This window comes from Anopheles maculipalpis, chromosome 3RL, assembly GCF_943734695.1.
Source record: "Anopheles maculipalpis chromosome 3RL, idAnoMacuDA_375_x, whole genome shotgun sequence".
In the NCBI taxonomy this organism is placed as follows: Eukaryota; Metazoa; Arthropoda; class Insecta; order Diptera; family Culicidae; genus Anopheles; species Anopheles maculipalpis.
In genome coordinates, this window is record NC_064872.1 from 39,161,536 (window position 1) to 39,187,822 (window position 26,287).

General features: G+C 43.5%; 3 protein-coding genes across 6 annotated transcripts in view; 1 reads left to right on the forward strand and 2 right to left on the reverse strand.

Annotated features, from left to right (window-relative positions):
- The window catches only part of LOC126564055 (locomotion-related protein Hikaru genki-like), a 34,448-nt gene extending 27,934 nt beyond the window's left edge, over positions 1-6,514 (forward strand). For 2 of the 4 annotated variants that reach the window (XM_050220965.1, XM_050220967.1), the window contains 8 exons: positions 43-383; positions 473-635; positions 718-891; positions 958-1,092; positions 1,206-1,349; positions 3,854-4,063; positions 4,928-5,122; positions 6,296-6,514. In XM_050220965.1, coding sequence (XP_050076922.1) covers positions 43-383; positions 473-635; positions 718-891; positions 958-1,092; positions 1,206-1,349; positions 3,854-4,063; positions 4,928-5,122; positions 6,296-6,510 — 1,577 coding nt within the window. In that variant the 3' untranslated portion in view covers positions 6,511-6,514. The remainder of the gene's footprint in view (positions 1-42; positions 384-472; positions 636-717; positions 892-957; positions 1,093-1,205; positions 1,350-3,853; positions 4,064-4,927; positions 5,123-6,295) is intronic. The other 2 variants (XM_050220968.1, XM_050220966.1) reach the window with 2 other exon arrangements.
- A 4,257-nt stretch (positions 6,515-10,771) lies between these two features.
- LOC126565037 (uncharacterized) lies at positions 10,772-11,951 on the reverse strand. The gene is made up of 3 exons (XM_050222177.1): positions 11,435-11,951; positions 11,047-11,354; positions 10,772-10,973 (listed from the first exon to the last, which is right to left on the reverse strand). Exons 1-3 carry the CDS (start codon positions 11,939-11,941, stop codon positions 10,811-10,813), a joined length of 978 nt encoding a protein of 325 aa, XP_050078134.1. The 5' UTR covers positions 11,942-11,951; the 3' UTR covers positions 10,772-10,810.
- Positions 11,952-18,708: 6,757 nt separating this feature from the next.
- On the reverse strand, positions 18,709-22,804 carry LOC126564482 (protein phosphatase 1L). Its single transcript, XM_050221541.1, has 4 exons — positions 22,413-22,804; positions 20,494-21,175; positions 19,008-19,324; positions 18,709-18,922 (listed from the first exon to the last, which is right to left on the reverse strand). Exons 1-4 carry the CDS (start codon positions 22,802-22,804, stop codon positions 18,709-18,711), a joined length of 1,605 nt encoding a protein of 534 aa, XP_050077498.1.
- Between the last annotated feature and the right edge of the window lie 3,483 nt (positions 22,805-26,287).

The following is a 26,287-nucleotide window of genomic DNA, read 5'->3' on the forward strand; positions in this document are numbered from 1 at the left end:
ACAAACGAAGATGTGAACAGTTTTGACCCGACCTACTTACAGGGCAGTACGATGAGGATGGTAGCTACGTGCCGCCGCTCCCGGACTCGGCCGAAAACCCCGACCGAGAGGATAAGGAAAGCGAGGAGGTCGAGGAAAGTCCCGAGTTGCATCAGTTCCGCGAGGTGTCGGAGGTACGGTTCCCCGGTGAGGTAGGACCGCTCGGTGGGCACCGGCTGTGCAAGATCCAGTGCATCCGAGGCCACTGGGTAGGGCCGCTGTGTGCGATGAACGAGCACGAGCAAGACGAGCACGGGCAGCTGAAGTTCGAACCGCTTTACAAACGTTGCGTCGTCGATCACATCCCGCCCCATCTGCTGCTGAGCTACAAGAACGTGTCGGTGGTAAGTTGCCACGCTTCCAAACAGTAGCTGCCACTCCCAGTCGGGCCAAACAATCTGCATTTACCCCACGTTACATCTTTCGCTTGCAGACTCTCGGCTGGGATCTGCCGCACGGGCACACACTGCAGGCACGGTGCCGTGATCTCGGCCTGTACAAGCTGCTGGGCGAATCGAAGGTTCTCTGCTCGAACGGCCTGTGGGCTCCAAAGATGCCATCTTGCGTACCAACGACACTGTTAACTAATTACTCCGGTAATTGAGCTTTTCTCGTTACTCGCTAAATTATGTGCAAATTTTTCACCGACGGTCGGTTTTTGTGCCTTTGTTTCCCTAGACGATAGTCCACCATCGATCCGCATCAAGGTAGGTGTTGGTTCGGCCGCATACGAACCTTCCGGAGTGTTGGCCGTGCTGCCGACCAGCACCATCCATCTGGATTGCATGTATCCCCGTCGCCGTGGGTCTCCCGAATGGACGTGGACCGGATGGTTCCGACAGTATCTTACTGGTAGGTTATTCGGAAAGCTGCACCACCATCGAACCCTTACAGCGTTCTATCGCATTTGTTTCGCAGGCTGGTCTGCCGTACCGGAGGAGAAAGCATCTCGCTATCGGCTCACGATTAAGGACATTCAGAATCAGGACTCGGGCACGTACACTTGCGCCTCGCCGCGTGGCCTAACGAACAGTATCGTCATCGTTGTTGCTGGTAGGTTGGTTTTATTCGTTTATTTTGTCTCTTTCTGTGGGAGACAATTTGGGACAGGGGTCCCAATCAACATTGAATGTCTAACTTTTTCTGCACAAACTTTTTCTCGACAGTGTCCCAGTGCGCTGCACTAACAGAACCTAATCCACCACTTTCCCTACGCCTGGAGGGCATCAAACTGGGTCAACGTGCTCTGTACCGGTGTCCCCTGGGTTACATGCTGCAGGGAACAGCGAATGCGACCTGTCTCGCTTCCGGTAAGTCGTCGCTACAGAATGATTATATACTTTCATCTAGTAAAAGCGATTGCTTGAATTTTACATTCAATCGTCTTTATATTATATGCAGATAACTGAAATAACTTTTTTTCTCCTATCGTTATTGTGGATGACATGTTGAATCGAAAATGTTATGAAAGATTTAGTATTATTATTTATGTTACTATGACGACTTCATAAAATTTCATCTTCGTGGCCTAACGACCTGCTAGGTCCCGCCAGGCATCTAATCGCTTAATAGACTTTCTGATACCATGTAGTTGGGATGATAAGTCCTCACTAAGGGGGGAACGTTCCGGATGGGATTCGAACCCCAACCCTGCCGTATGAAGACCAGCATAGTTATCACATGACTAGTGGGCCGGCCCGTTGGATATAAAATTTATATATTTTTAATTTATCATTAAGTTTGACGGCGCGTCGCCGTTCTGTCAATACCGTATGTGATGACTGAAACAATGAACATTATAAATAAGGCATATTCTCCTTATTCTTCGCCTTATCCCGGGCATACTCGGTAACATACAGGGTTTTCACCGGTTTTATTGACACATTCAGCGCGTAATAGGATCGTTCGAGCATACTATTGACTCGTTCGGCGCGCTTTTGACGTCTTCGGATGATTGTATTGATTTGTTCGGCAGTGCTATTGACAACCCTTTGGTTGGCATATTTTTCTCCTGCTGTTACTGGGATTCAGTAACAAGTAGTCACTTGCAAAATAACAATTTACCGGCGCTCCAATCGATGACACTGTTGTTTGGCAATATTTAAACATCCCGTTAAACATCCAGTTAAAAAATCAGGACGTTCGGGATAATTGACAGTCATCTACGGAGAAGGAAAATTTTTTTTTATGGCAAAATTATTAATCGGGGAATTTTTTGTTTTGTTTTAGAAATAGTAGCTTACCATGTATTTTATTCATTTTATTCAAAATATCCGCCCTCGGCTTCTATTACGGCCTCCACCCGTCTCCGGAACCGGGAACAAGCCCTGGCGACAGTTTCGCGGGGTGGGGCCGCGAAATCGGACCTGATTTTCGCCATCAGCTCCGCCTTGGTGTTGCTGGAGGTTCTGTTGGTGCCCCGTTCCACCGCGCCCCACACGAAATAATCCATTGGATTAAGATCCGGGGAGCTGGGAGGCCACACATTCGGCGCGGTGAAGTCGTTGAAATTAGACACCAACAACTTTATCGTTTTGGAGGCTGTATGGCACGGAGCGGAATCCTGCTGGAACACGTACGGTCTGCCGTTGGCCACTCTCGTGATCCAAGACTTTACGACGGTTTCCAGCATGGAAATGTACCCGTCCGCCTTCAGCCTCAGCCCCAGCTCGAAAAAGTGGGGCGGCATCACGTCCCCTCCACCATCACCGTCTGGGGGAACTTGATTTGCAGCACCCGTGGCACGTCCGCCGGGCAGTAAGCCAGCCACCGGTTGTTCTGGGTGTTAACCGTGTTGGCGGTTGTCGCGTCCGGCGCGGATCATCATAATGCATGTGATCCGCTTCCACAATGTACTCTTTTTTGGCATTTTTTTATCACGGGATGTTTTTGCTGCTTGTTCCGTACACTTTTAGCTGTCGAATGACGTATTGCTTGTTTTCCTATGCCAACTCCATCACGAGTTATAAACAAAAATGTAACTGTCAAAATTATCCCGAACGCCCTGAATACATACATTGACAGCAGGAGAAAAATGTGTCAACCAAGGGTCGTCAATAGCACTGCCGATCAAATCAATACAATCATCCGAATACGTCAATAGCGCGCCGAACGAGTTTATAGTATGCTCGAACGATTCTATAACGCGCTGAATGTGTCAATAAAACCGGTGAAAACGCTGTAAAAATTAGTTGTTTCAAATAGTTTTAAAAAGCGTTCATTTAGTCATACACAAAATGAACGCTTTGAAAATTTTCGAATAAACTTTTTTGTATTTTCTAGGTATAGGTATGCACCATAATTAATAGAATAATTTTCCAAAAGTTAGTACTTTCAATATTGTCAATCACCCCCCCCCCCCCCCTCCCCATTCCATAGCTTTAAAAGTATTTCTTTTAAAAGTAATTTCATGCTGAATTGACCTACACGAAAAAGGCTTTATTGTCTTGAAATTTCTTATTCGTATTGGCTTTTATTAAAATTGCCACGGGACGTCATACAAACATGTTTATATCATTCTAATACAATCCATCCATGCTTTACACGTCACAGAAACCTGTGGTGAACAGATTAAATTATGAAGCAACAAAATAATTGATTTCACATTATGATACAATGCTTTGATCAAAGATTCTGTCTCAATCAAAATCAATTTTCTCACGCTCAACGAGGCAAAATGGGCGAAATGAGACTAATAAACCCCATGCTTCCTTCCCCCTTTGCAGCAGTTTACTAAACAATAAACCTTTCTTTTCCACTTACTCTATCTCGATCCCTTCTCTGCTTTCCAACCATCCTGGAATTCATCATGCAGGAAACTGGTCCTCACCGACACCAACCTGCCACCCGATCCAGTGCCCACCGCTGTTCCTGGAGGATCCGCATCTAAGCTTGGTCGAGCTGAACACGTCCGCCTGGGGTCGAGCAGTGTTCCGTTGTGCCTGGGGCTACCGGCTCAGCGGACCACCCGGTCTGGAATGTGAACCGAATGGACACTGGAGTGGTCCGATACCGCGCTGCCGTGGTATGTCATTAAGTGTTCCGCCTGAACCGTAGACAAAGTGCTTGTCGTGTTAGGGGTAGAGTAGCGAGAGGAAAGTGCAGGAAAAGCAGCTGTGGGGATGTTGTGTGAGGGTGCCACAGATAGCATTCTTGACATTCACAGCACATTATCAACACCTACCCCATGGGTGGTTGTACCAGACCATTTCATACGCCCGTCCTTTTCACCATCTAAATTAACTCCATCTCGTTCGGCTTCATTCATTTCATTAACCAATTGGCTTCACGGACATGTCAGGGAAATGGAGTGAATTCCAATCCTACCGCGAACAGTAAGCCAATTGGACGGTACGGTTTGAAACGGTTCTGTCCCCAGCAGTGAAAAGTAGCAGAGGAAGAGCGTTAGGGAAAACCGAGATCATTAAAGTGCACAATCACAAACATCAAACACTGCTCTCTCTCTCTATCCGCTGTACCACCTGTTCCTGTTCCCAAACCCTTTCGCCACAATTCTCAGTCGCTTCTACCACGGTGAAGCTTTTCCAGCTTTCCTTACCACACAACTATGTTACTCCTGCTACTAATCATCCACACAGATGCACACTCACTCACACCTTTACCAAAAACCTTCTACCACGAATCTGTTCTTCTCGCTGTCGTACTCTGTCACTCTATCTCTGTCTCTTCTGTCTTTCTCTCTTCCAACTTTTCTCTTTTTTTTATTATTATTCTGCAACATCCCTTAATAATCCTTTCACCTCGCATACGCCCTCCTATCCTACACCCACATACCCCCCCCCCCCCCCCACCCCTACTCACCCTACCTCCCACCCATTAACCACCACCTTTCATGTGATCCTAAAACCTTCTGTATGTCTACATCTAGCCATTCAATGTCCACAGCCACTGGTTCCAATAAACGGCAGAATCGACGGCACCAGTGGCCTGACGACGTTCGGTCAGCGACGCTATGCGGTCGGGGCACTGGTAACGTTCAGCTGCACCGAGGGTCATCTTCTCGTCGGCGAGGCGTCAATTGTCTGCACCGAAACCGGATTCTGGTCACACCCGCCCCCGTTCTGTAAGTAAAAATGCTTCCGTCGCGAAACTCTCACTCTCTCTACGGCTTACAACGAGTTAGCTATAATAAATAAAATATTGATTGTTTTATGTAAAAAGTTGCTTCGCGAACATACGCAGAAGGCAGCACACGGGTGCAGCGTTCGACCTTGTCATCGAATATTACATTGCGGGTCATCACGAAACTTAACGTCTTAAAAGGCAGCGGATTTTTTAATAGCTCCAAGTTTGACTTTAAAAGAAAATAAAACATCTGACCAATTTTTTTCAAAATTCATATTTATTATACATATTAGTCAGGGTCCAATCCAATCAACAAGTGGTGATTTTTTTTTAAATTTGGGATTCTTTCATAACGCAGTTTTGAAGGGCGCATTTGTATTCCTAAGGATTCAGCATTAGACACAAAGAATGAAGCATATAAGGGCCTAGGATTACGTGTTGAATTCCTATCAGAACTGTACTCCTTTTTTGTAGAAAAGTCAATTTAAAAAGGCCCATAGACATTGAAAATAATCCCCCCAAAAGTGTTACTTGGGATTGACGTGCACAACGATTTAAGACACCCCGCAAATGTTAATTTGAGGCGTCATAATCAGACACCGGACAGCAGACTAACATTTGCCTCACAATAACAGAGGTTACCGGTTTCAATCTGCCTGCTGTTGAGGGTTTTCGTTCATTTCATTTAACCTCTATCTATAAAGAACTAAACAAATTTGCTAAGTTGGATTGAGTAGAAAGCAATAAGAAAATTTGCAATTGAAGAATATTCTTCTAATTTATTTCCTCCCTTCAACAATTCTCGACGCTTTCGACATTTGTTTTATTTGATCCTCAACTTTAACTAATCATTTCTTCGGAACATCTATTGGCAACTCCATTAAATTATCACCCTACGCTAGCCATCGGGTTTCATGAACACTCCGGCACGTGAATCGTAAAAGATTAATTGATCATTCATTCCACCTTAAGGATGTATCGGAAATAATGAACAAGCATAACTTTTGCATCACGTTGCAACATCTCTACTCATTACTAGTTTCTCCTGAATCGGCCATATCATTGCCTCACAAAAGCTTCATCTGTTACACTGATTAAAACGTATCGACTGTGCCGCTTACTAATGACTGATTTGTCTCTATCTCTCTGTGCCATTTTAACGATCCTACAGGTAAAGCACAGTGTCCGTATCCCGGTGATCCACCAAACGGTTTGATTGCACCGCTCAAGTTCCACTACGATCCGGGAGATTACCTGACCGTCCAGTGTCGGCCAGGGTTCGTCGAGCACGGTGCCAACGGTGGCCCACCAGAGCGTCCCCGCTGCACGCCCGAAGGCGACTGGTCCGGTCCGGTGCCACAGTGTCGAAGCTACGAGGAGATTTAAACCCATCCCAAGTACTTGGAGGCAACCGTTCTCCTCCACCGTGTACCCTACCTACAATAAGTGCACCTCCTTATCAGTACGCTGTGTAGGGAGGAGAATGTAACGGAGGGCGAGTTACAAGCGGGAACTACAGTCGTATAAGAATTTCCACAACGCGAGCGCACTTAGCCATTGCGTGAGAGTCCTTGTGATAAAAGAAGAAAACAAACAAACAAATCTTCTTGTCGAGTAGCGAAGACACATACGTACACAAACATCCGCCGGTTGGTAAGGATCGGATGCATCATCAAATCGGTCTCAAATCGGTGAATCCCCGGAATAATCCCACTGTGTTAGTAGCAGAGCGGACAGAAGTGGGCACTCCACATTGAAGTTCCCATTTTGGCCAGCATTAGTAAAGACAGGTGAAAATCAATATTAGAAACAAGAAGAAAAACATTCCAAATCTACTTATACATATTTATAAAAGTACAAGTTTAACAGGAACAAACAACACGGCACGGTTTTATTGTACGGAAAGCTACCACCGTTCCCTTACTGTGACAGGGGGTTGTTGTACACGGACAGAGGTGGCATATCCAACCGAGCGTTCTATTTAGTATCTCCATGAGTATGAGTAGCCCCGCATTCACTCACAGCACATAAAGGGCATCCCGATGGTTACGGTGAGCAGTTAGCGATGCGAACAGTGTGAGATTACTCGCAGCCATATAAGGACCGGATAGAAGAGGGCCTTTCTAGGTGAGAATAGAGGACATACTGTAAGGTACTGAACTGAAAAACGAAGGACGAGTGTTTTGTTGCAAGTCAGAAGAACAAAAAAAACACATATAGCAAATGCGAGTTAAAGGCGTTGGCATTAAAAGGGTCAGGGGATCTCGAACACAAACTCCACACAAATGCATCCCATTTTTCCTGGAGTGGAAGAAGTTTATTGATTCACCTGCATGCTAGAGTGTATTCAGATGCATATTTTAATAGGGGCAAAGCAGCATCCGGGATCATCGGTGATGGTGATTAAGGCATGTGTAGCAAGCGCAGGAAGGAAATGCAGTTGAAATGGGTGTGGAGAGATTTTTCCTCGCCGACAAACATATGTAATACACTATCAACATTGGAAGAATTTAAACAAACTACACACAAACCCGTCAGATAATGTCCCTTGAACAATAAGTCCTTACGCTTTACGTTCATCGCATACCCTACACCGAAACCATATCAGCTAAGGAAAGATATCAGGCTACTGACAAATATACACAACAAACAAATGGGAAGCTAGGGAGAAAGGATCACATGACGCAAAACGCATGTATAAAAAGGCTTCACATTATTACGTTTGAAGGAGCGATAGCAGCGGACACATCAGCGGATTGAATTGTTGGGGCGGTTCGTGGCCACACTCGCAAATTAGTGGAGCATGGGTGCATAAAAGACATTTCCACAAAAAGAAACGAGGACCGTGGGAGAAGTAATGAATCCACACAGATCTATACATAATTTATCTTCACTCAAAACACACAAACATAAGAAAAGAGCAAACTAAACCATATCTTCTAAACATAAAGCAACAGATTAAAAAAAAACCATTCCTCACGTTGCTCACTCTTTCATAGTGCGGAAACTAAAACCAGTTGACCGTAATGTAAAGGAATGGACACAAATCACACCAGAGATTGGAAATCAGTAAATGGCGGACAAACTCACTTGAACCTTATAATCAAAATGTGCTTAACAAAAAAGAAAACCAATACCTTTAGCTGAAGGACATATTTACAACCGGAAGAAGGATGGAGAAACAAATAATGGCAAGCAGCTTGAGTGATGTATCTATCTACAGCAAAAACCAACCACCCATCATCCTGCGCCACACAATATCTTTACCATAATAGATTGAAGCGATTGCATTGCAGCAAAGTTTGCAAACAAAATTCCTATTTGAAGGATGAGACACGTTTTCCACAACTTCTACGCAAATACAGACTTTCGACTCGACGTTTGTTGCCGCACTTTATCGGAGTGTAATGGAGAGCTTTTCATACTCACGCTCATTAAGCTTTCTCGCGGTGCCGTGGTGTGGCAGGTTGCGTACGGCGACAAACCCCTTGAAGCGGGACCCTCATTAGTTGGGTGTGATAAGATTGTGCCGCAAAGCCATTGGCACAAACCCATGGTGTGTTCTTGAGTTGATGCAAAAGCGCGGGTGTAAAGTTCTTCCGTGACGGAGCATGTAAGGTGCATGCTGATACACTGAGTGAAATATTAATGGCACCACCGCCAGCAACATGTTTTTCGGCAATATTTTTAGGATACTTACAAACAGTAATTCAAGACCTCTCTTGTACCCAATTTTTGAACTGCTGCTTTAGATATTTCTACTAGGCACTAACTTTACCAAAATTTGGAAGATTGTACATCGGCATCAGAACTATCTATAGCAATTTTGTTTTCATCCATATGCTCATAAATTAGAAGAAACTCGCAAGAATAAAAACCAAACCTGAGAGAAGTTTTTAAAAAGTTAGCTTTTTAATTAACCAAGCTAACCAATTCTTGCTTGGAAAAATATAAAATTTAGATTCAATGATTGATGGTCTCATTTCATGGCCTTATTTGTTTAAGTCATGTGTTCATCTTTACGACAAAACGAGACTAAAAATCGATTAAAAGATTTATCCAATGATGATGGGAACTTTTTCTCAAAATGTGCAACTTAAATTTGCAACAAAAAAAAACAAGATTAATTCGTTGAAAATGGGCTTTACAATCTCATTTTTAAGTTATGTAAAATAGCAGATGGTTTTAATTTATTGTACGCCACTGTATCAATTAAACTTAAATAAAGTGGAATGGAATACAGTGCTTCGAGTGATTTGGAATTAGTTGCTGCTGAAGGTGGATGTTTTATTCCAAAATACGCAAAATTAACCATTTTGCGTTTGAATGGCAGCATCTTAACTTTGGATGTTTAAAAGAAAATTGAAACTTACCTTCATGCAGATCATTTTGCCAAAAGAAACTGACTTAAAGTGGTAAAAAAGAATGCGGTAAACTCAACTAGACGTAGCATCATAAGCTGAATCAATCAGCGCTTCAATTTCAATGCATTTTCTTCAATCATCAAGCCCAGATAATTGGCAATGCAACCTGTAAGATACGGCTAAAGAACTGGATTTTTATATGAACAGGTAGATTTGATCAGCTTTTTGACCAGAAATGTCAAGAAAATCTTCCTTACGTGTGGATTCTAACGAGGTTGAATACAGAACATCTTATAGACATGCAGGAAGTAAGATGATCGATTAAGTCAAATCGTTGAAGAGCCCAGGCTCTTTTTTGCTGCAGAATAATGCCGCGGAAGCAATACGGCCTGGCCTTTCCACAGGAATAAAAAAATACCACGAAATGGAATGGAATAATATTTTAAAATAATCAAATTTCAAAAACCAAGGTAGTGCTATTATTATTTTACTCAGTGTGTAAGGACGTGCATTTGTTTTTCGAAGGTGTTTCCTGAAGTTAGGCCCTTTTTCTGAGCAACGGACGGTGCGTTTTTAATTAGCCACCTTAACGCGGCGAGTGCATGCGCATAAAGTTGTGGCGGTTAATGCTTCCCGTTACACAACTTCCCGGATGGTACATAGCTTCACTTTACATATACCACCACTCAATGCAATTTATGCCAACAGAATAAAAATTAAATAAAACAAAAATCCAAAGACAGAAGAAAAATACAACCTAAATCCACGAGACAATGGTGTATCACGAAAAGCGGTCACAAAACCCGACATGTGAATAGGATTAGGAGTTCGATTCCGGTAGTTTGGGGGAGTGTTGGAAGAGCTAATGACGAGGAAAGCGGAGAGATATACAAAGGAACGAACACAGTTTATCGATATGGTCTGTATCATAGAAGGGTAAGGAGCAAGTGAAACAAAATAAAGCATAAACATTTATGTAAAACAACCCCCTTGTGGAAACCTTGTTGTTACTTTTAGGCTATAGAAAATATGAACTAATAAAATAAAAAAAAACAACTTTAATATGAAACGGCCACATGATTGCATGATAAAAAAAAGGTTAATATACTAGAGTCATATTTATTTCATTCGCAACTTGCGCGCACCGCGCACATTACAAGAAGAAACACGTTAATACAATTAATAACACAACACTTTCAAAAACGTATTTTATAAACCCCTTAAAAAGTTTGTCAACACACACTGTTTTCCTCAAAACAAGAGCAAAACGTTGGTCATGGTTTGATGGCAGATTGTAAGAGGGACCCGGTGTCCAATACCGTTCAATGGCAATGATTACTGTTGGCGTGATCGATCACAGTCTGTTTGATGCGCTTGATATCGCGTGCGTATGTTCGGCAGCAGCCACCAATAAATCGTGCCCCCAGGTCAATCCACTGTGGCACGTAATGTTCCAGTGGGACGCAGTCCTCCCTTCCCTGCCAGCTAGAAAACGTGAGAAACAAGTGAAACACTCACGTACCGTAACGTAATCCTCCTGCGGTGCGCTTACACTTACCCATCCTCCACGGTATAGACCTCGCCCGAGTTGGGATAGACGATGAGGGGTATGCGGGATTCGGGAAGCTTCTTTTCGTTCACGCTACGGAACAGAGGTGTTACGATCTGCGGATGCACACAGTTTACTCCCAGTGCGAGCAAGTTCTTGTTACGTCTCAATCTAGCCTTGGTCCAGAGGGAGTTGACCGTTTCGCTAAATAGCTCCCCATTGGCTAGGTGCTGATTGTCCTTACACTGGAACGAAATCCAGAACCGGACCGTCGGGTATTCGTCGCACATCATGTCTAGCAGGGCTTCGGCTTCCATCTGCAAGGAGGGAACCACATGAATCACTCACACCAGAATGCCATGTTGAAGACATCACACAGCACACCACGTGACCTTACCTTACAGGGAATTGTTTCAATACCAAGCACATCAACACCCGCCTCCAGACACGCGTCAATGCGGGGCCGGTGCCACTTCTGGATCGTGTCCATCGACACGTCGCTCGAGTAGCGTCCCGTGTATTCCGATCCATCGTGCAGGTGTGCTCCGTACGGTCCAATCGATGCCACTAGCAGTGGAATTTTTGTGCGCTCATCAACGGAAACCTTCGCCAGATAGTGATTGCGCGCCATCTGTGCTACGCGTACCGTTGACTTCATCAGGCTGAGGCTCGTATCCTCGTCCAGATTCAAATACTCCACGTATCCTTCAATGCTCGCCTGGTAGGTGTTGGTCATGATTGCTTCAGCACCCGCCTCCAGGAAGTCCAAATGTGTCTTGAACACCGCATTCGGATCGGTCGCATTGAACCGTGCACTCCACAGTGGATCACCGTCGATGCTTTTCCCTACGTGCACCGAAAGCTGCGTCGCGAAACCACCATCCAGTACGGTTACGTTGCTCATGATGAGGATGCTATGTTACTACTGCTTCGTATTCGTGACCAGTCCGTCTGATGTCTTACAGTGAACTGAAACAGTGAGCAAACGGATCGCGCTCTAAGTAAACGATGCAGAAGCTTTCCATTCGATTATCGGACCACGGTTTGGTATACCGATGTTACTAGCCCCGAGCTGGTGAGGAACAAAGTCCTCTTAGGTTCTTAATCATACTGCCTGCAGCAAGGCCACAAGACCACGCCGTACATCTTTCATCCGAGAAAGCAGAAACTAACCGGATTCATCCAACACGGCACATCGGGTGTCCTATCGCTTTTTTAATGGTTAGCAATAGTCCTTATCAAAAGACACTGGCACAAAGGCATCGTCAGCTGATGAAGGTGTACCAGCGCGTAAGCTCACCAAACCGAGTGTCCCGTATCAACGCACTGTGTTGGTCCATTCCACCCGGGTTCGTTATTACAGCACGCGGGTAATTATAAACCTTTTGCATTATCGCCAATGTGTACGCTATAGGCTACTCCGTTGGCTTGGATCGTGATCGTGAGTGCAGGGCCGATGCTCTTTATGAAAGTCCACAGTGATCATTCGGTGCAAAACAATTAAGCGTATTGTTATATGGTTTAAAAATAGTGGCTAGGGTTTTAGACTGATAATTTTAACGTTTATCTTCGCAACTGATGCGTTTAAACGGAGTTTATTGCTAATGATCAACATTGAGGATGCGAGATCATTTGAAAGACAAAGAGAATTAGTTAAAAGGTAACAGTTACCGGGTATCCCAAGGATTATTGGCGCTGTCATATGGTTTATAGACGATATTCCGAATATGTTTGACTTCCTGCTCATGTTTTTTGACACTTTCCTATATTTTTGTCAACGTCCCAAGGTTTTTTTAACGGTTTCCGTTGCATTCGTTCGGTTAAAAGCGTTGCATTCGTCACAAAAGGAAAAGAATACAAAAATATCTAGAAAAGCGTTCGCCGGGAAACTCTGTATGCCGCCTTAGTTATTTCCAGCATGTTTCCGGATAACGCCACATGAAGAACAATTATTTGAGCTACTATAAATTACGAATTGTACTTGATTAAACTGTTTGTTTTCGTCCCACGATATTTTTAGCTTTTGGAAACGCGTTTAAATTATTTTTGTAAAAATGTCGAACAAAAACAAAATTATTCACAAACATGGGAAAAAAACATCAGGACAATGTGAAAAATGTATAGGAAAGCGTAAAAAAAAAAACGTCGGGACGAAATTAAGCATATACGGACGATCCTCGAATAAGCCATGGGAAAGTGTTCAAATTCCTAAGAGGGATACCCTGCAACTGAACCTTCCCTGGTGCTCCAAAGTTCCGCGTCAAAGGTGTCGAACCCTTCAGCCAGCTTTGCTTCGACAGTCACGTGGTTGGTTACTAAATTTGTTTTATAATGTAAAGTTTAATTTGATTCTATTACATAATATACACATAATGATAAACTATCATTTATTCAAAATCTTCAATGCAGTATTTATAATTCAGGTTTAAGAACTTATTACCTTTATACAAAGTACACATAACAAGTACTTAATTATGCTCTAGGTTAGAGTACTACTTCAAACTTCAAACATTTAAACCTTTAAACCTTTAAATACCATTAAAATTTTATGTTTTTGTTAAAATGCTTTACCAAGATGTTTGAAATACTATCCGTAATTTTCCACAAAAGGTTTTCGTGTATGTAAAAAAAACATATTTATTACAAATTGAATGATATATTGCATATGTTGCACAAACAAAAAGCATAATCATTTTTTTAAGTAGAAACTTTTTTCTATAAATTTTAATCTTACTTATAGTTATAGTCATTATAGTTGTTCTTATCATTCTTTACAGTTTAGCAAAAGCTTTCAACACTAGCCTCATCCCCATCGCTTCAGCCAAGAGCCACCGGAAACTATCAGCATCCAGTTCCACGCGTTGTATTTACTATGTTCAACAATTATACAATTTTGCTACTAACTCTCCATGCTCTCCCGACCCCGTAAAGGGGTTAGGCTTATCGAAATTACTTTTTCTACTTCTTCTTCTCCCACTCTGTTAATCCCAAGTCGCACAAAAGATGAGCACGGAAACCATCAACAACCCCAACAACGACCCGCCTGGGATCAAATGGCGAGCGACTAGAAGAGATTCCTCACGGGGTGGTACCTCGTAAAGATGCCGTAATACACAACATACCCGATACAGATAAGAAAAAATAAGGGGGGGGTATTGGTGGTCTGGGGTCTGGGGTTGGTCTCGCTATCACCCGTACAAATGTCCGGTCATTGAAGTTTAACAGCAGCTGCTGCCCGGTGCGTGACCATTGCAACCCGGTACGAACTGGTTTTGTTGTCGAAATTAAAGCCGAATATGCTTATCAGTCAGTCAGGAAGAAGGACCACAGCGTGGCTAGCACTACCACCTCCGACAAGATGATGGATGAGCTGTACGTTTGTACGTACTATCTTGGCTTTGGTTGTTCTATAAAACGGCGGGTGGGTAATTCGACGTGGTTCGCGTGGCTTGCGTTCCCTACAAGACGATAAGGGTTGTTTGTTTTGTTCAACCTAAAAATGGGACCGAAAAAACGGCACCAACATCTTCACTAACTGACGGCTTTATCACTTGACCTGGATGTATCTAATCAAATTCTGCATTGTTTACTAGAGGCTCACGCAACAGGCCCAAATCAACACAAATTGGGGTCAAGGGTAGTTTACCTGTTGTACGGTGACACGTCAGGTGAACGTCCTGTGATGTTTGCTTCTCGGCAATGACGACGGATGAAAGAGTAAAACGATCACACTTTACTACAATGTAACGATCATAAAACAATCACCTACTGCTTTGTGAAGAAGATCACACTTTGTGAAACTAACTGACTTACACAATGGGATCGTTGCAATCGCTTAACTTGACGCACTATTTAACTACGATGTCTCCTGAGCGAATCGTGTGCCACTATGGCCACTCGAAACAGCTGTCGTCAAATCTCTGGGCAAGGGTGATCGTCTACAGCCATCTTAACTCAAGTAGACAAACACTAACCAATTCCGACCGTGAACACCCACACAAAGAGCTGGCTAACCCGCTTACCAATCTGCCTGCACCCCGAAGGGAAAGCGAACAACACACCATGGCGCGCATATAAATGTGTGCTCCGTGTGTGGTGGCCAACACGAGCAACAAGCACACTTTGTTGGCGTCCTCCCCGACTAACCCAGTGCCCGTTTCCCATTCCGCTTTGCGCTCGAGAGATTTCGATTGGATTTTGTTTGTAAACAACTTGACCGCACGTCTGGCTGGCCGGTTCCCGGCAGTCCATCCCGGATAGCTTCATTCCTAACCTACCTTATCGTTGCGAGAACCGCCACACGTTTCGTTGTGTGGTTCGGTTCGGATTGTCAAAGGCAGCCGCACTTAGTGTACGTGTTGTAAGTGTATGCTGTTTCGAGTGCCAGATGAGACAACCTGGGATGGGTGCCCGTAGGTAGGTTGAAATCACGAGATTCTAAGTGGGAAAAAGTATTGTTATATTTACGTATTGAGTAAAAAAAGGTCGTTATTTAATTAATACATTTAAGAGCTTCCCCCGTAATGCGGACTGACTTTCCATCTACGTGGAATCAGCAAGTCTAGTGAGTAAGCTCATTTGGAATTTCGGCCAAGCTTACAAGGCTTGATTGACGAAGAAGATGAAGGTTGACGAAAACCTTGTGTCAGGTAGTTTGTCGGTATTTTCTCTCAGGCGAATCTTCCTATAAGCGGACTGAACGGCCGCAGTGGGCCCTCGGTTTGGAAGAGACCCCGAGCTGAAGCTCAACACGAATTGATTGTTGTAAATACTGGCGGATCTGATGAATGGGGCCTCGACTGCTGCCACGTACACCCCACGAACGAACACAGTTCTGAGACGGGGACAACCGGGGATATCGGATAGTTAGAGTGGCAGCGGCATCAAGGATTTTTACAGCAGATCGACACCGAGAAGCGCCGGCAAATCCTCGACGTTGCAGAAGTTTTTGTACGAACGAAGTAATTTGAAATCTCCGATAGATTCAAGGTCTTATATCTTCATTGCGTTAGATGGGCCTGGTCGTGTTGCTCAATTCGAGGTCTTTTTTCATATAGGACGACCAATATATTCATATAAGTCTTGATGATTGGGAACTTTGTATAACAATGTCCATCGTACCATGAACCTTCTTTTTCTCAAGTTGCCGACGGTTAACGCTGCCAGGCTATCAGAAGACCTCATATTTTTTCCCACAAAAGTGGTAATCGATCAATTTAATTCATAAAAACAGTAAAAGGTTCGTCTGCATATGAGGAACATGATCAAAAGACGATTTTTTTAGCAGCTCGCTAGAGTAAACTATCAAGAATCAACGAAAACATGGTGAACGTTATACAGATATTTTTAACATAAACTAAAACCGTGCAGTTTTCAATACCTTTTTAACGCGATCGTATGCTATATGAGTATGGCTTGAAAATTAAAGAACGTTGAAGAAGGAATCAAGTGGCTCCTAGCACATGGAACCAACTAGGCGACCTGGTTTTGATACACACCGACGGGTCTTACATTGTAAGGAGCTTTACTATAATTACACATTTCGAGATTGCCTTTTGATAATGCACGAATGCAAGTGAGTAAATGAGTTACAAAGTTGTCGAACAGAAACAATTATGCGATTCATGGTCCGCCGTATGCGATCAGATAATAAGTGGGGCTCAATAAAAAAACACTTACGGCTGCTGCTGCTGCTGCCGCTATCATCTCACCTGTCATTTTATAACGCCTCACATTTTGTGTTGTCTTATCTGGCCCGCCCTCTGCTTCCTTATAGTCACATCATCTCAATCATTCGAACCCCGATCAGTTACCATCATACCGCAACAAAGTAACTGCATTTGAGCAAGCAAGTACGCAAAGCGGGATTGTTTAGAAGCCTTTTGGAAAGGATGTTATAGTGTGGTTTGTTTTATTTTAAAGATTCCGTTTTTTACACACAGTCTGCACACACACCTCAAATATGATATGTACACTTACAAAAAAAAAGCGAAAGAGTGCTAAGTATGTGTGTGAAGAGGTTTTAGCTTTCGCTTTCCGCCGGACACATACGACTGCTCTGCTTAGCGTCCATGTTTGTCCGTCTATAAGTGGAGTTAAGGCAAGTTAAGAAGGGAGAGATTAATGACAGTGCAGAGAAGAGTAGGAGCAGGCAATAGAGTAACCGCGCACTGCACACGTTCCCTTTCCTACCAGGTTCTTGGATGCGAATTATTCAATTATACTCGTTAATGTTAACCATCCATTCGACATCAGATCCGTGTTCTATGTTACCATGTTTTAGTAAGTTCGTTCGTTCGTTTACACTATACCTATTATTTTACTAAAGACAAAACTTCCCTAAATTGATTGTAAAAGCATTCAGGAGCAAGTAGTCCGTTGCTCACATTAGTGGTACACTAAATTACGAACCTTTTGTCGTAGAAATTGATGCCCAATTTCGATAGCTTTTTTGTTAGGAACGGCCTGGCCTTATTGCTGCAGTAGGCAGAAATAATCCTCCCTGTCTCTTTCCGTTATTCTGTCTGCTCTTCATTTGGCACCAACCACGTGTGAGCCTAGTTGTTTTCCTTGCTGTTTAGTTTCCTCATTTCTGATGTTTGTATTTAAATTTTGAGGATCATAAGAATGTAGTATTGTTCTTAATGCATAAGCTCGAATGAAATTCACACCAACACTCGTCGCTGCACATGGTTCCTTTTCTTCCCCAAATCGTTCACTAAACTATTCTGTAATTTGTTCAAATTTTGTCTAACTTTCTTGAGCAAACACCTTGTACGATCCGTTAATTTCATTCCAAAACACATTTGTACCACAGAAATGAAAAACAAAAAATTAAATCATTTGCTCTTTAGAAATCATGTCCCCGAAAGGGAGGAGGAGCGTACAATCATTACGCTATTATTATACTATCTTTTTGTTTACGTATCTTGCTGCATAATACAAATGTCTACAAATGCCCGCACTAAACTACAGATGGATGCACTCGGTGGTAAATAACAAATTCAGCAGATGAAACACAGTGCAATCGAAAAACGCCACAGTACCGAAAGATAATGAATTCCAAATGTCATGTGGAAATAGGTTGATGTACAATAAAAATTGTGTTTTTTTACACTAATTACTACCATCTATGTTGTTCTGCTTACTTGCTTAGCTGTCTGCCCCTTGCTGCCTTCGTTTTGTTTTATCATCTGAACAAATTATAGCCTAAACTGCACATGCTTAGCATAATCATAATTTAAAGCAACTAGTAATGATGTTCATTTTTCTACTCAATTTCCCTTACTTAACAGAAAACGGTTTGCGTTCCATTGCTTCTTTGGGTTGGAGCATTCTGTAAAAATTGAAATGGGAACGATCTAATATTTATGAACAGGCACGCCAGATGATGGTGATCAATAATCAACCCAATTGGTTCATTGTTTGTTTGTTAGGTTCGTTAGCTACCGCAAAGTACGCTTACATGCGAACTTCAAATAAAAGAGATCCCTTGCACATCAACATAGAACAACAGATGAGTTTAACACAGTTTAAAACGATTAAAATCAATTAAAACAATGTAGTAAGATACAGAATAACAGAAGTAGTTGATGTGGTCGCTCAGTCAAGATTAATCTTGATTAGGCTCTATTGTGATGATTTTTCTGAGAAATCAGCTACCCATCGAGCCTAGTTGCTCGATGATCCGATCTCGTACCGACCGTTTTTCAGCACAATCACAAGCACCGTAATGTTGTCCACCGAACCACGATTGTACGATTGCAGGGCAATACTTTTGGCCCCAAAGTGTGGTTCATCCAGCCGTTCGCGTACAAATGCAACCGCTTCTTCGTTGGTAAACGTATCCCATAGCCCGTCGGACGCAAGGATGAGAAACTGGGGCCTAAAATTGGGAGACGAACAACTTTTGTTAATCCTGTTGGGTGCTACAATGATCTACATTCTTCAACTCTCTCCACCGTTCATACCTATGATCAACTAAATCGAACGAAAGAACGTCCGGATTGGCGATGACCAAATTTTTCTCCTTCAGCGGATAGTCTCCCAGGGCACGGGATGTTGCCAAAATGCCTGCCACGCGCCACACGCCCTTGAATGCGATAAATCCACCAGCATCGGCGATGCGTTTCTGCTCCCGTACCTGTTGCGGTTTGTGGTCGAACGAAAGCGGAATTGCGTTGCCCTTGTAGTCACACATTACGCCCCGCGAATCGCCCACGTTGGCCACTATCAGCTTGCTACGGTGAATGACGGCAATCAGGGCGGTTGTGCCGGCAAAATCGGACTGTGTTTTTAAATCGAAGAGGAAAGAATCGTTACTAAACAAAAAGTGCATGCAAAACAACATACATAATCGGTCTTTCCTAACGGTTTCAAAACAAACTCGTCTCGTTACTGCTCTTTCAGCAGCAACACACAAAATCAATCAGAAAATATGGCTCCGAAACTGATAAGCTGGAAAAGCAGACAGCAGACTATAACCGGGGTTTTCAAAGCAAAGGCAGAGCCGTAATGAGCACAATACTCACAGTAATTGGAGTGCAATCATGGCTACACATCGACGTTTTGTGTTGAATTTTTACGCTCTAAAAACGATTGTTCTGGTGCTGATTCCGGTATGTTGTATGGCACAATCATCAAGGACTTCGATCACCGACAACAGTGATATTATATCGGCAAGCTCAAGTGGATTTGGTTACGAAATGCTTCGCAGCCAGCTGGACGAAATGCAGGCAAGGTTAGAGTGTGCACGCTGAGTGTACTCTGTTAAGCTGTTATTAAACGAAAACCTATCCTTTGCAGCATTGCACAGCTGCAGCAAACTGCCGAACGCCAGAACGAATGTGCAGGACTAGGAGCTAACATCGCTACCATTTTGAACCGTCTTGAAACGATCGAAAATGGATTGAAAGGTAATTTTTAGAAGAATGCACCTCCGTTGCCATCAACACTATTTCGTTCTAATTCTTAGCATCGGATTTTCCAGCTTCTTCTGGAGGTTCAACATCATTTCAACGCAGAACTTTAGATGAGGATAGGCGACAAAGAATAATCGACAATGCGCGTCGCCTTTCGCTGCAGGCACAGGAAATGTACAGAGTGCATGACATTCCTACGACGCGAAACGCGGCACAGGAATCGGTCAGAGGGCGTGAAATTCCTACGCCACGAAGTGAAAGCCGGCAATCCATTTACGATACAGGTAAGAGAAAAATTCCTCTGGAAAAATCCTTTCAATTCCGTAGTGCTCATTTGGATTCTCTTTCGTAGTCTACGACTCTTGTGATGATGTTCCGTCGTCGGGCGTATGGAGGATCCGAGCAGGCATACAAATAACAAACGTTTATTGTACTAAATTTTAATCAAATCCACCACCGGTCTACATCGCATCAATCTTAAAGAGCGAAAGAGGGTGTGGTTCTAAATAAACTCGCCTGTACGAATGCTACTTACCAGTTTTTTCGCTGCCTCCACAAGATCAAAATCGGCTGCCAGTACCTCATCGGTGATAATCTTGCCAAAGTTGATGCTTCCGTTTTGTACGTAGCACCGGGCATCGTATGTTTTCGGTTTTACCGGCACCGGGCCACTTCCCGATGTGCCGTTCAGTAGATTTTTCTTCACCTGCTGTCTCGCGGGCGATTGATTGCCCATATATTTGCTCAGCAGATCATTCTCCAGCATCTGATTACTGCTGGCAGCGCCACCTCCACCACCACCTGCACCCGTACCTCCTCCTCCACCACTACTACCGACAGTGTCCTCAGTCTTTGCTTTGCGAAAGCTTTGCCGCCGTTGAACCGTCCCGGATGGATCGCCATTTCCATTGTGCGCATTCAACTTGTATCGTTCATTCACTTCCTGTTCCTTGTCTGAGCTCTTGTCCGTGTCTTTGGCCGCTTTCTCGTCGTCATCCCCGGTACGTTCTTGAGCACCACCATCAGCGCAAAGACCCGCCTTGGTGGGAACTGGTGGCTCCTTTCCGTCAGCGATGGCGGACGATTGCATCAGCTTCTGGTGTATGTTCTTTATCAGCACGTTCTTAGCGTATTCTGCCGCGTATTCACCACCGTGCCCATCGAAGATTGCAAACAAGGAAATCCCGCTGCTGTTGATGTTTTCACTTATCACAAATCTGCAAAGAATAAGTGCGTCAGGTGGAAGGAAAGAAACACAGGGGTTAGAAAGCTATTTCCCCTTCGAAGTAAGAAAGCAACTTGAGTGGCGTTGTTTACGTCCGATGAAAGGCGAAGGAGGCAGTCTAGTGTGCCATGTGCGCACGAGAATTCTGGGTGTAAATAAGGGAAAAGAAGCAAACAACGATCGTAAAAGGGGGCATTTTTGATGACGAGGCATACCGTCTGTCTCATCGTAGTAACCATGGGGCAGCATTTTATCTACAGTGAAAAACACCCATTTGTTGTGTGCCGTCTAAAATGCATCGCTTGTATGAAATAGTGATAAGAATAACAACTCATTTAAAGGAATCAATTTATTCTTACTCACTCCTTACTGGGATTTAATTCCTGTTTTCCTTATCTACTCTTTTGGGTGTCGTTATAACAAAGTAAAAGGCGGACTAAAACTAAACTGCTGAGCGGGGGATGGAGGAGGGGAGTCTTTGCCTTGGAATTACCTCTCATTACAGCTGTGGCAACCCCAAAACAGTTATCAACAGTTTCTGTTGGTTTGAATCCTACAAAAGTTGTAACAACTCTTTACGATTCCTAATTTCCTAAAAAAGCTTGAACAATTTTTGAATTTGAATTCCTCTGACGACTTTTCATTCTTTAAGAATGAGTTTAATAATAACGATGCCCGAAAGAGTTAAAGCACTCTTTGCGATTTTCCAAAAGAGCTGTAAAACTCTTTGCGAGGAGTTTATTTAAATCGTTCTTTAGAAAGATTTAAATCACTCACCCACTCTTACTCAGTGCGCACAACACTACTATGGAATCGCTTGTGTAGTGGAATGAAAAAGTTCCATTCCAATAATCATGATCCGGTTGATGCTTTGTACAGGTTCATGTCCTGTAGATAGATTCACGATATGCATTTGCGGATCCAATTTCATGCTTTTGATGCGACTAGCTTAGTATCTTACACTGTGCACATTTCTAGTGCAAGCGAACGCACACAAACATCGCGCAATTTACCTCATGTTTCGGTTTTTCTATAAATATCCGTACAGCTTTGGCATTAAGTGGAGCGATAACCGGCTGAGAAAAGTGCGCAAGTGGAAGTGACCCGTGGAGGAAAGATGTTTAAGTTGCTCCACTTTTTCACACCGCCTTATCACCGCTGTAGTTGGCCACTATGTTACCGTTCAGGAAGGGCTTCCTTTGAGTAGGATTTCACGCATTATCTCTTACCTGTCTTCCATCTTTGCCCGACGGCCTTGGACGGCATATACGGCACTTCCGGTGGTGCGCTCGTCCCAGCTGTTCTTTTCCGCCGCCGAAGCCAGCATCGAGAGCTTCCCCGATCGACCGCCCCCCTTCCCGCCCAGGCCGAGCGAGTTGCTGATGCGTCCGATAAAGCCACGGCTCCATACTTCGGCTGCTTGCAGGTACAGGACGAACAGACAGATCAGCAGGCCGGCAATGAGCACCTCCGGCTTTAGCAGGTACACCCGCATCACTTTCCAGACGTAGCTGAGCGAGCTGTTGAGCGGCGTAACGCCGACTGCAAACTTCGAGAGCAGCTTCATGTGTGACTTGGACAACGTTTGATACAGTATCTTATCTTCCAACTCGTCCTCCATGGCCCTCTGGGCAACGCCTGTCCCCCCACACGGAGATATGCTCCTTCCGCTATCCGCGCACACTAATGCACACGTACGACACGGGGGCGTAAATAACAAATGCACCAGCAACCGTTTCGATCCGGGTCACACTACGTTCGTCACAACTAACAACGAATGCGCATCTTCCTCTACCGACAACTTCAAGCACGGGGATAGTGTATTCTTCCGTGCGATGAAATATTAACTGTTCAACTGCGTAATGCACAAGCCAGCTGCATTCCTTCTGCTGGGAAAATTGGATTCCCAGAATTGATGACGCTAGTAAGAACCGAAAACTCGACTCTCGGCTGCTTTTGTATGGTTGGATGGTGAGTGTGTTCGAAAGGGCGATATAAAGGGGGTTGAAAAGAGCCACCGGCTGTCGTTGATGTGCCCAGCCCCTATTTCCACCTCGGAAACAGTTCTATAATCTACAAAGAAACTAAATTTGGCCACAAATCGACGGACAGCTGCGGACTAGATGTGAAAATGTATTGCAAAACAACAAAATTAAACACCAACACAGACTCAACACATGAATGACAGATAGACGTCAATTCGTAGTCCCTCGATTATCCGGCGTTTGGCACTATGGACAAACTTTTCATTTATAAATGATTTTTTATAATTTTAAACATCCGATTTAATTAAGAGGAGAATGTAGTCTTAGAAACTCAAAGCCTGACTTAATAAACGATAAAAAGTTATATTAAATTTGAATGACGATTTTTTTAAAGATAAAAATCAACACAAATTTAGTTGTTTTATATTCCAGGCCGTGGACCGCTAAACATGTGCGTACCGATTGGATTGAGTTTGAAAAAGGACTTTCCTTGATCACATTTGTAATAGGCAGTTCGGCTCAATTTTAAATCAAATAATTGATTGAGGGCGGCCCGGTGGTATAGGCGACAATTACGCCGTTCTTCAAACGGCACGACCAGGGTTCAAATCCCATCCGGATAGTCCCCCGGTAGTGAAGACTAACTATCCAACTACGTGGTGTCGGCAAGTCTAGTAAGCCATTCGATGACCGGCATGACCTAGAGGGTCGTTAAGCCAAGAAGAAGAAGAGCGTGTTTCAGTGGCATAGGCATCCGATGTATTCGATCATTTCCCCCGTAGTGATAACTGACTATGCTACAACGTGGTTACCGTGAAGCCAATCGATGGCAGCGGTGACTGTTTTAGTAAAACGTTGAAAATTAGTCAAAATCATGTGCTTTTTGTATGCTAGCCTTGATTGGCTTATTTGGCCAGAATGTCTGTACTTATCCTGTAACCTCTGCTTAAATGTAGTTGCTACAGCTCAATATGAGTACAAATCACATTCGATAATGTGCAGTGCTGATTTGATTTTGTTTGTGTATTTCACAGTCATTTCATGTGAAAAAAAAACAACCTGAAACTACATGATCTTCAAAAATGAAGTGTAACAAACCAAATGTTTCATCTCAGTTGAATTTGGCAAAACAATTTCCTCAGTTTATAGAAAAGCTAAAAATCGTTACAAGTCCAAAACGATTCATTCAACGACTGCCTATTATTACTGAGATGAATATTTATCTCAACCTTGCAAAGCGGTACTAGTAGCAATAGAAAGAAAATCAGTGTTTTACCCGCCACATTCCGTTTTCCACTCCACGTGCACGTCGTCGGTTGTTGTCTACTTGAAAATGAAAACAAAAAACACACACCAAGCCAAAGACCAAAAACAAAAACAAAGACGAGAGAGAGAGAGAAATTACATTCCAAGCACACAGCTACACTTTTGTCTGTGGTTCAGCACGGTGAGAGTACTAGGGCAGGCATATGGTCATAATTATTTTCTTCACATCATAGTACTTTCAATAAAGGTTGTGATTGATTTCTGTTTGATCATATTTGACCAACTCGTTGCAAATGTTTAATGGTATCATCAATATATATATTACAAGAAATATAGAAATATTACTTTATTAGTTCTTACCACAGATAACACTTAATTAACACTCGTCCACCGAAATGCATGCTTAAAACATTATCAACTAATTTATCTTAATTTGACATAATCCGAATCAAAAAAAAAAAAAACCCAAAGTGTCTGCGTTTTATATGTTTACTCTCCCATTCCAATGTATGACCACCGACGCCCCATCGTGCGATGAATGCTAGCGCGCACACCCTCTCACTCACTCATTTACTCTGAGCAATCGGCTAACGTAGGACGTGTTTTTCGTGCGTGCGTGTTCGCGAACCTTACTTCGGCATCAGTCGCCCTATCGCGTTTGCCCTTTTTTCCCCTTATCAGAAAGAAAGCCGCCTAGCGAAACGCGCTTTCCAGACAGACGGTTCAATCTAGTGCAGAACGTTTTCCCATCAAACGCGGTCGCGGTACTCTGTGTGTGCTACGTGCGGTACGTGTTTGTGTGTTGGTGTGTCCGCCAAAGTTAATTCAATTCAAACGGCTTGCACAGAGCCCGCGAGCGAAACGGTACGCCAAAAGGAGACAAAATCGATTAGTCGGGGTCACCGTGATCACGCGAGTTGGAAAAGGATTATCGAGCAGTTCAGGTTGTTGCGTAGGGTTTAAAGTTGTGTGCGTGCCATCCAGCCGTGATGAGGTGTGGATGTGTGTTGGTGCAGTTTAAGTCCTGACAGTTTGTTTCCTTAGAATATTGAATCCCGTGTCGAAGGTAAATATCGAGAAGCAGCAGATACCGTAAAACACGACTGAAATATGTACGAGGGTGATAATTTTTATAGAAGTTCACCCAGGATGGTTGAGGGGCGTGTGTAATCAGTCGGCGGTAGTGCAGGATGTCATCGAATCATTCATCCGGAACGGTCATCAGCGTAGAGAGCAATCGCTGTTGACATGCAGTTGCTGGTTGGCGATAAGGAATTTCTCCTCGCCCAAGTGAGAGAGTTTTTGTCCTCGATAGTGGGCAGCGGCCGTTTGTGTGTGTAAGTGTGTGCACGCCAGCAATTCTGTAATACAAGCAGCGAAAGTGATGAATGGCCATACGAGTCCGGCCATTCTTTAGCTATTCAGTGGGCTGCAGCATCCGACAAGTGAGCCGTTCCCAGCTACGAACGGATGGTTTGGTGCGTTTCATTGTTTATGTCTTCCCAACATAGTAGGCTCGGTGTGTCTAGAATAAAACAAAAAAAAAAGCCAAAACCCCATCCCAAAAACCAGTTTGACAGGTGCGCGCGGTTATCCGGTTTACCTTTTGTATGAGAACACGCTTGTTTTTTGTTGTTGTTGTTCGTCTACCTGGCCGCTGGCTCTCGGTGTAGGCGAAAAGGCGTGTTTATGCGTTCTCTGGTGGCCTGTCTGCTTTGCAGATGAAAAGTGAAATATTTTTTATTTCCAATATCATTTTCACTAAGAGTTACATGAAGTGTCGTTCAATTGCTTTGCTAACTGTGTGTATGTGTGTCTGGTGTTGTTTCTTCTTATAGCAAGTGAAATTAGGT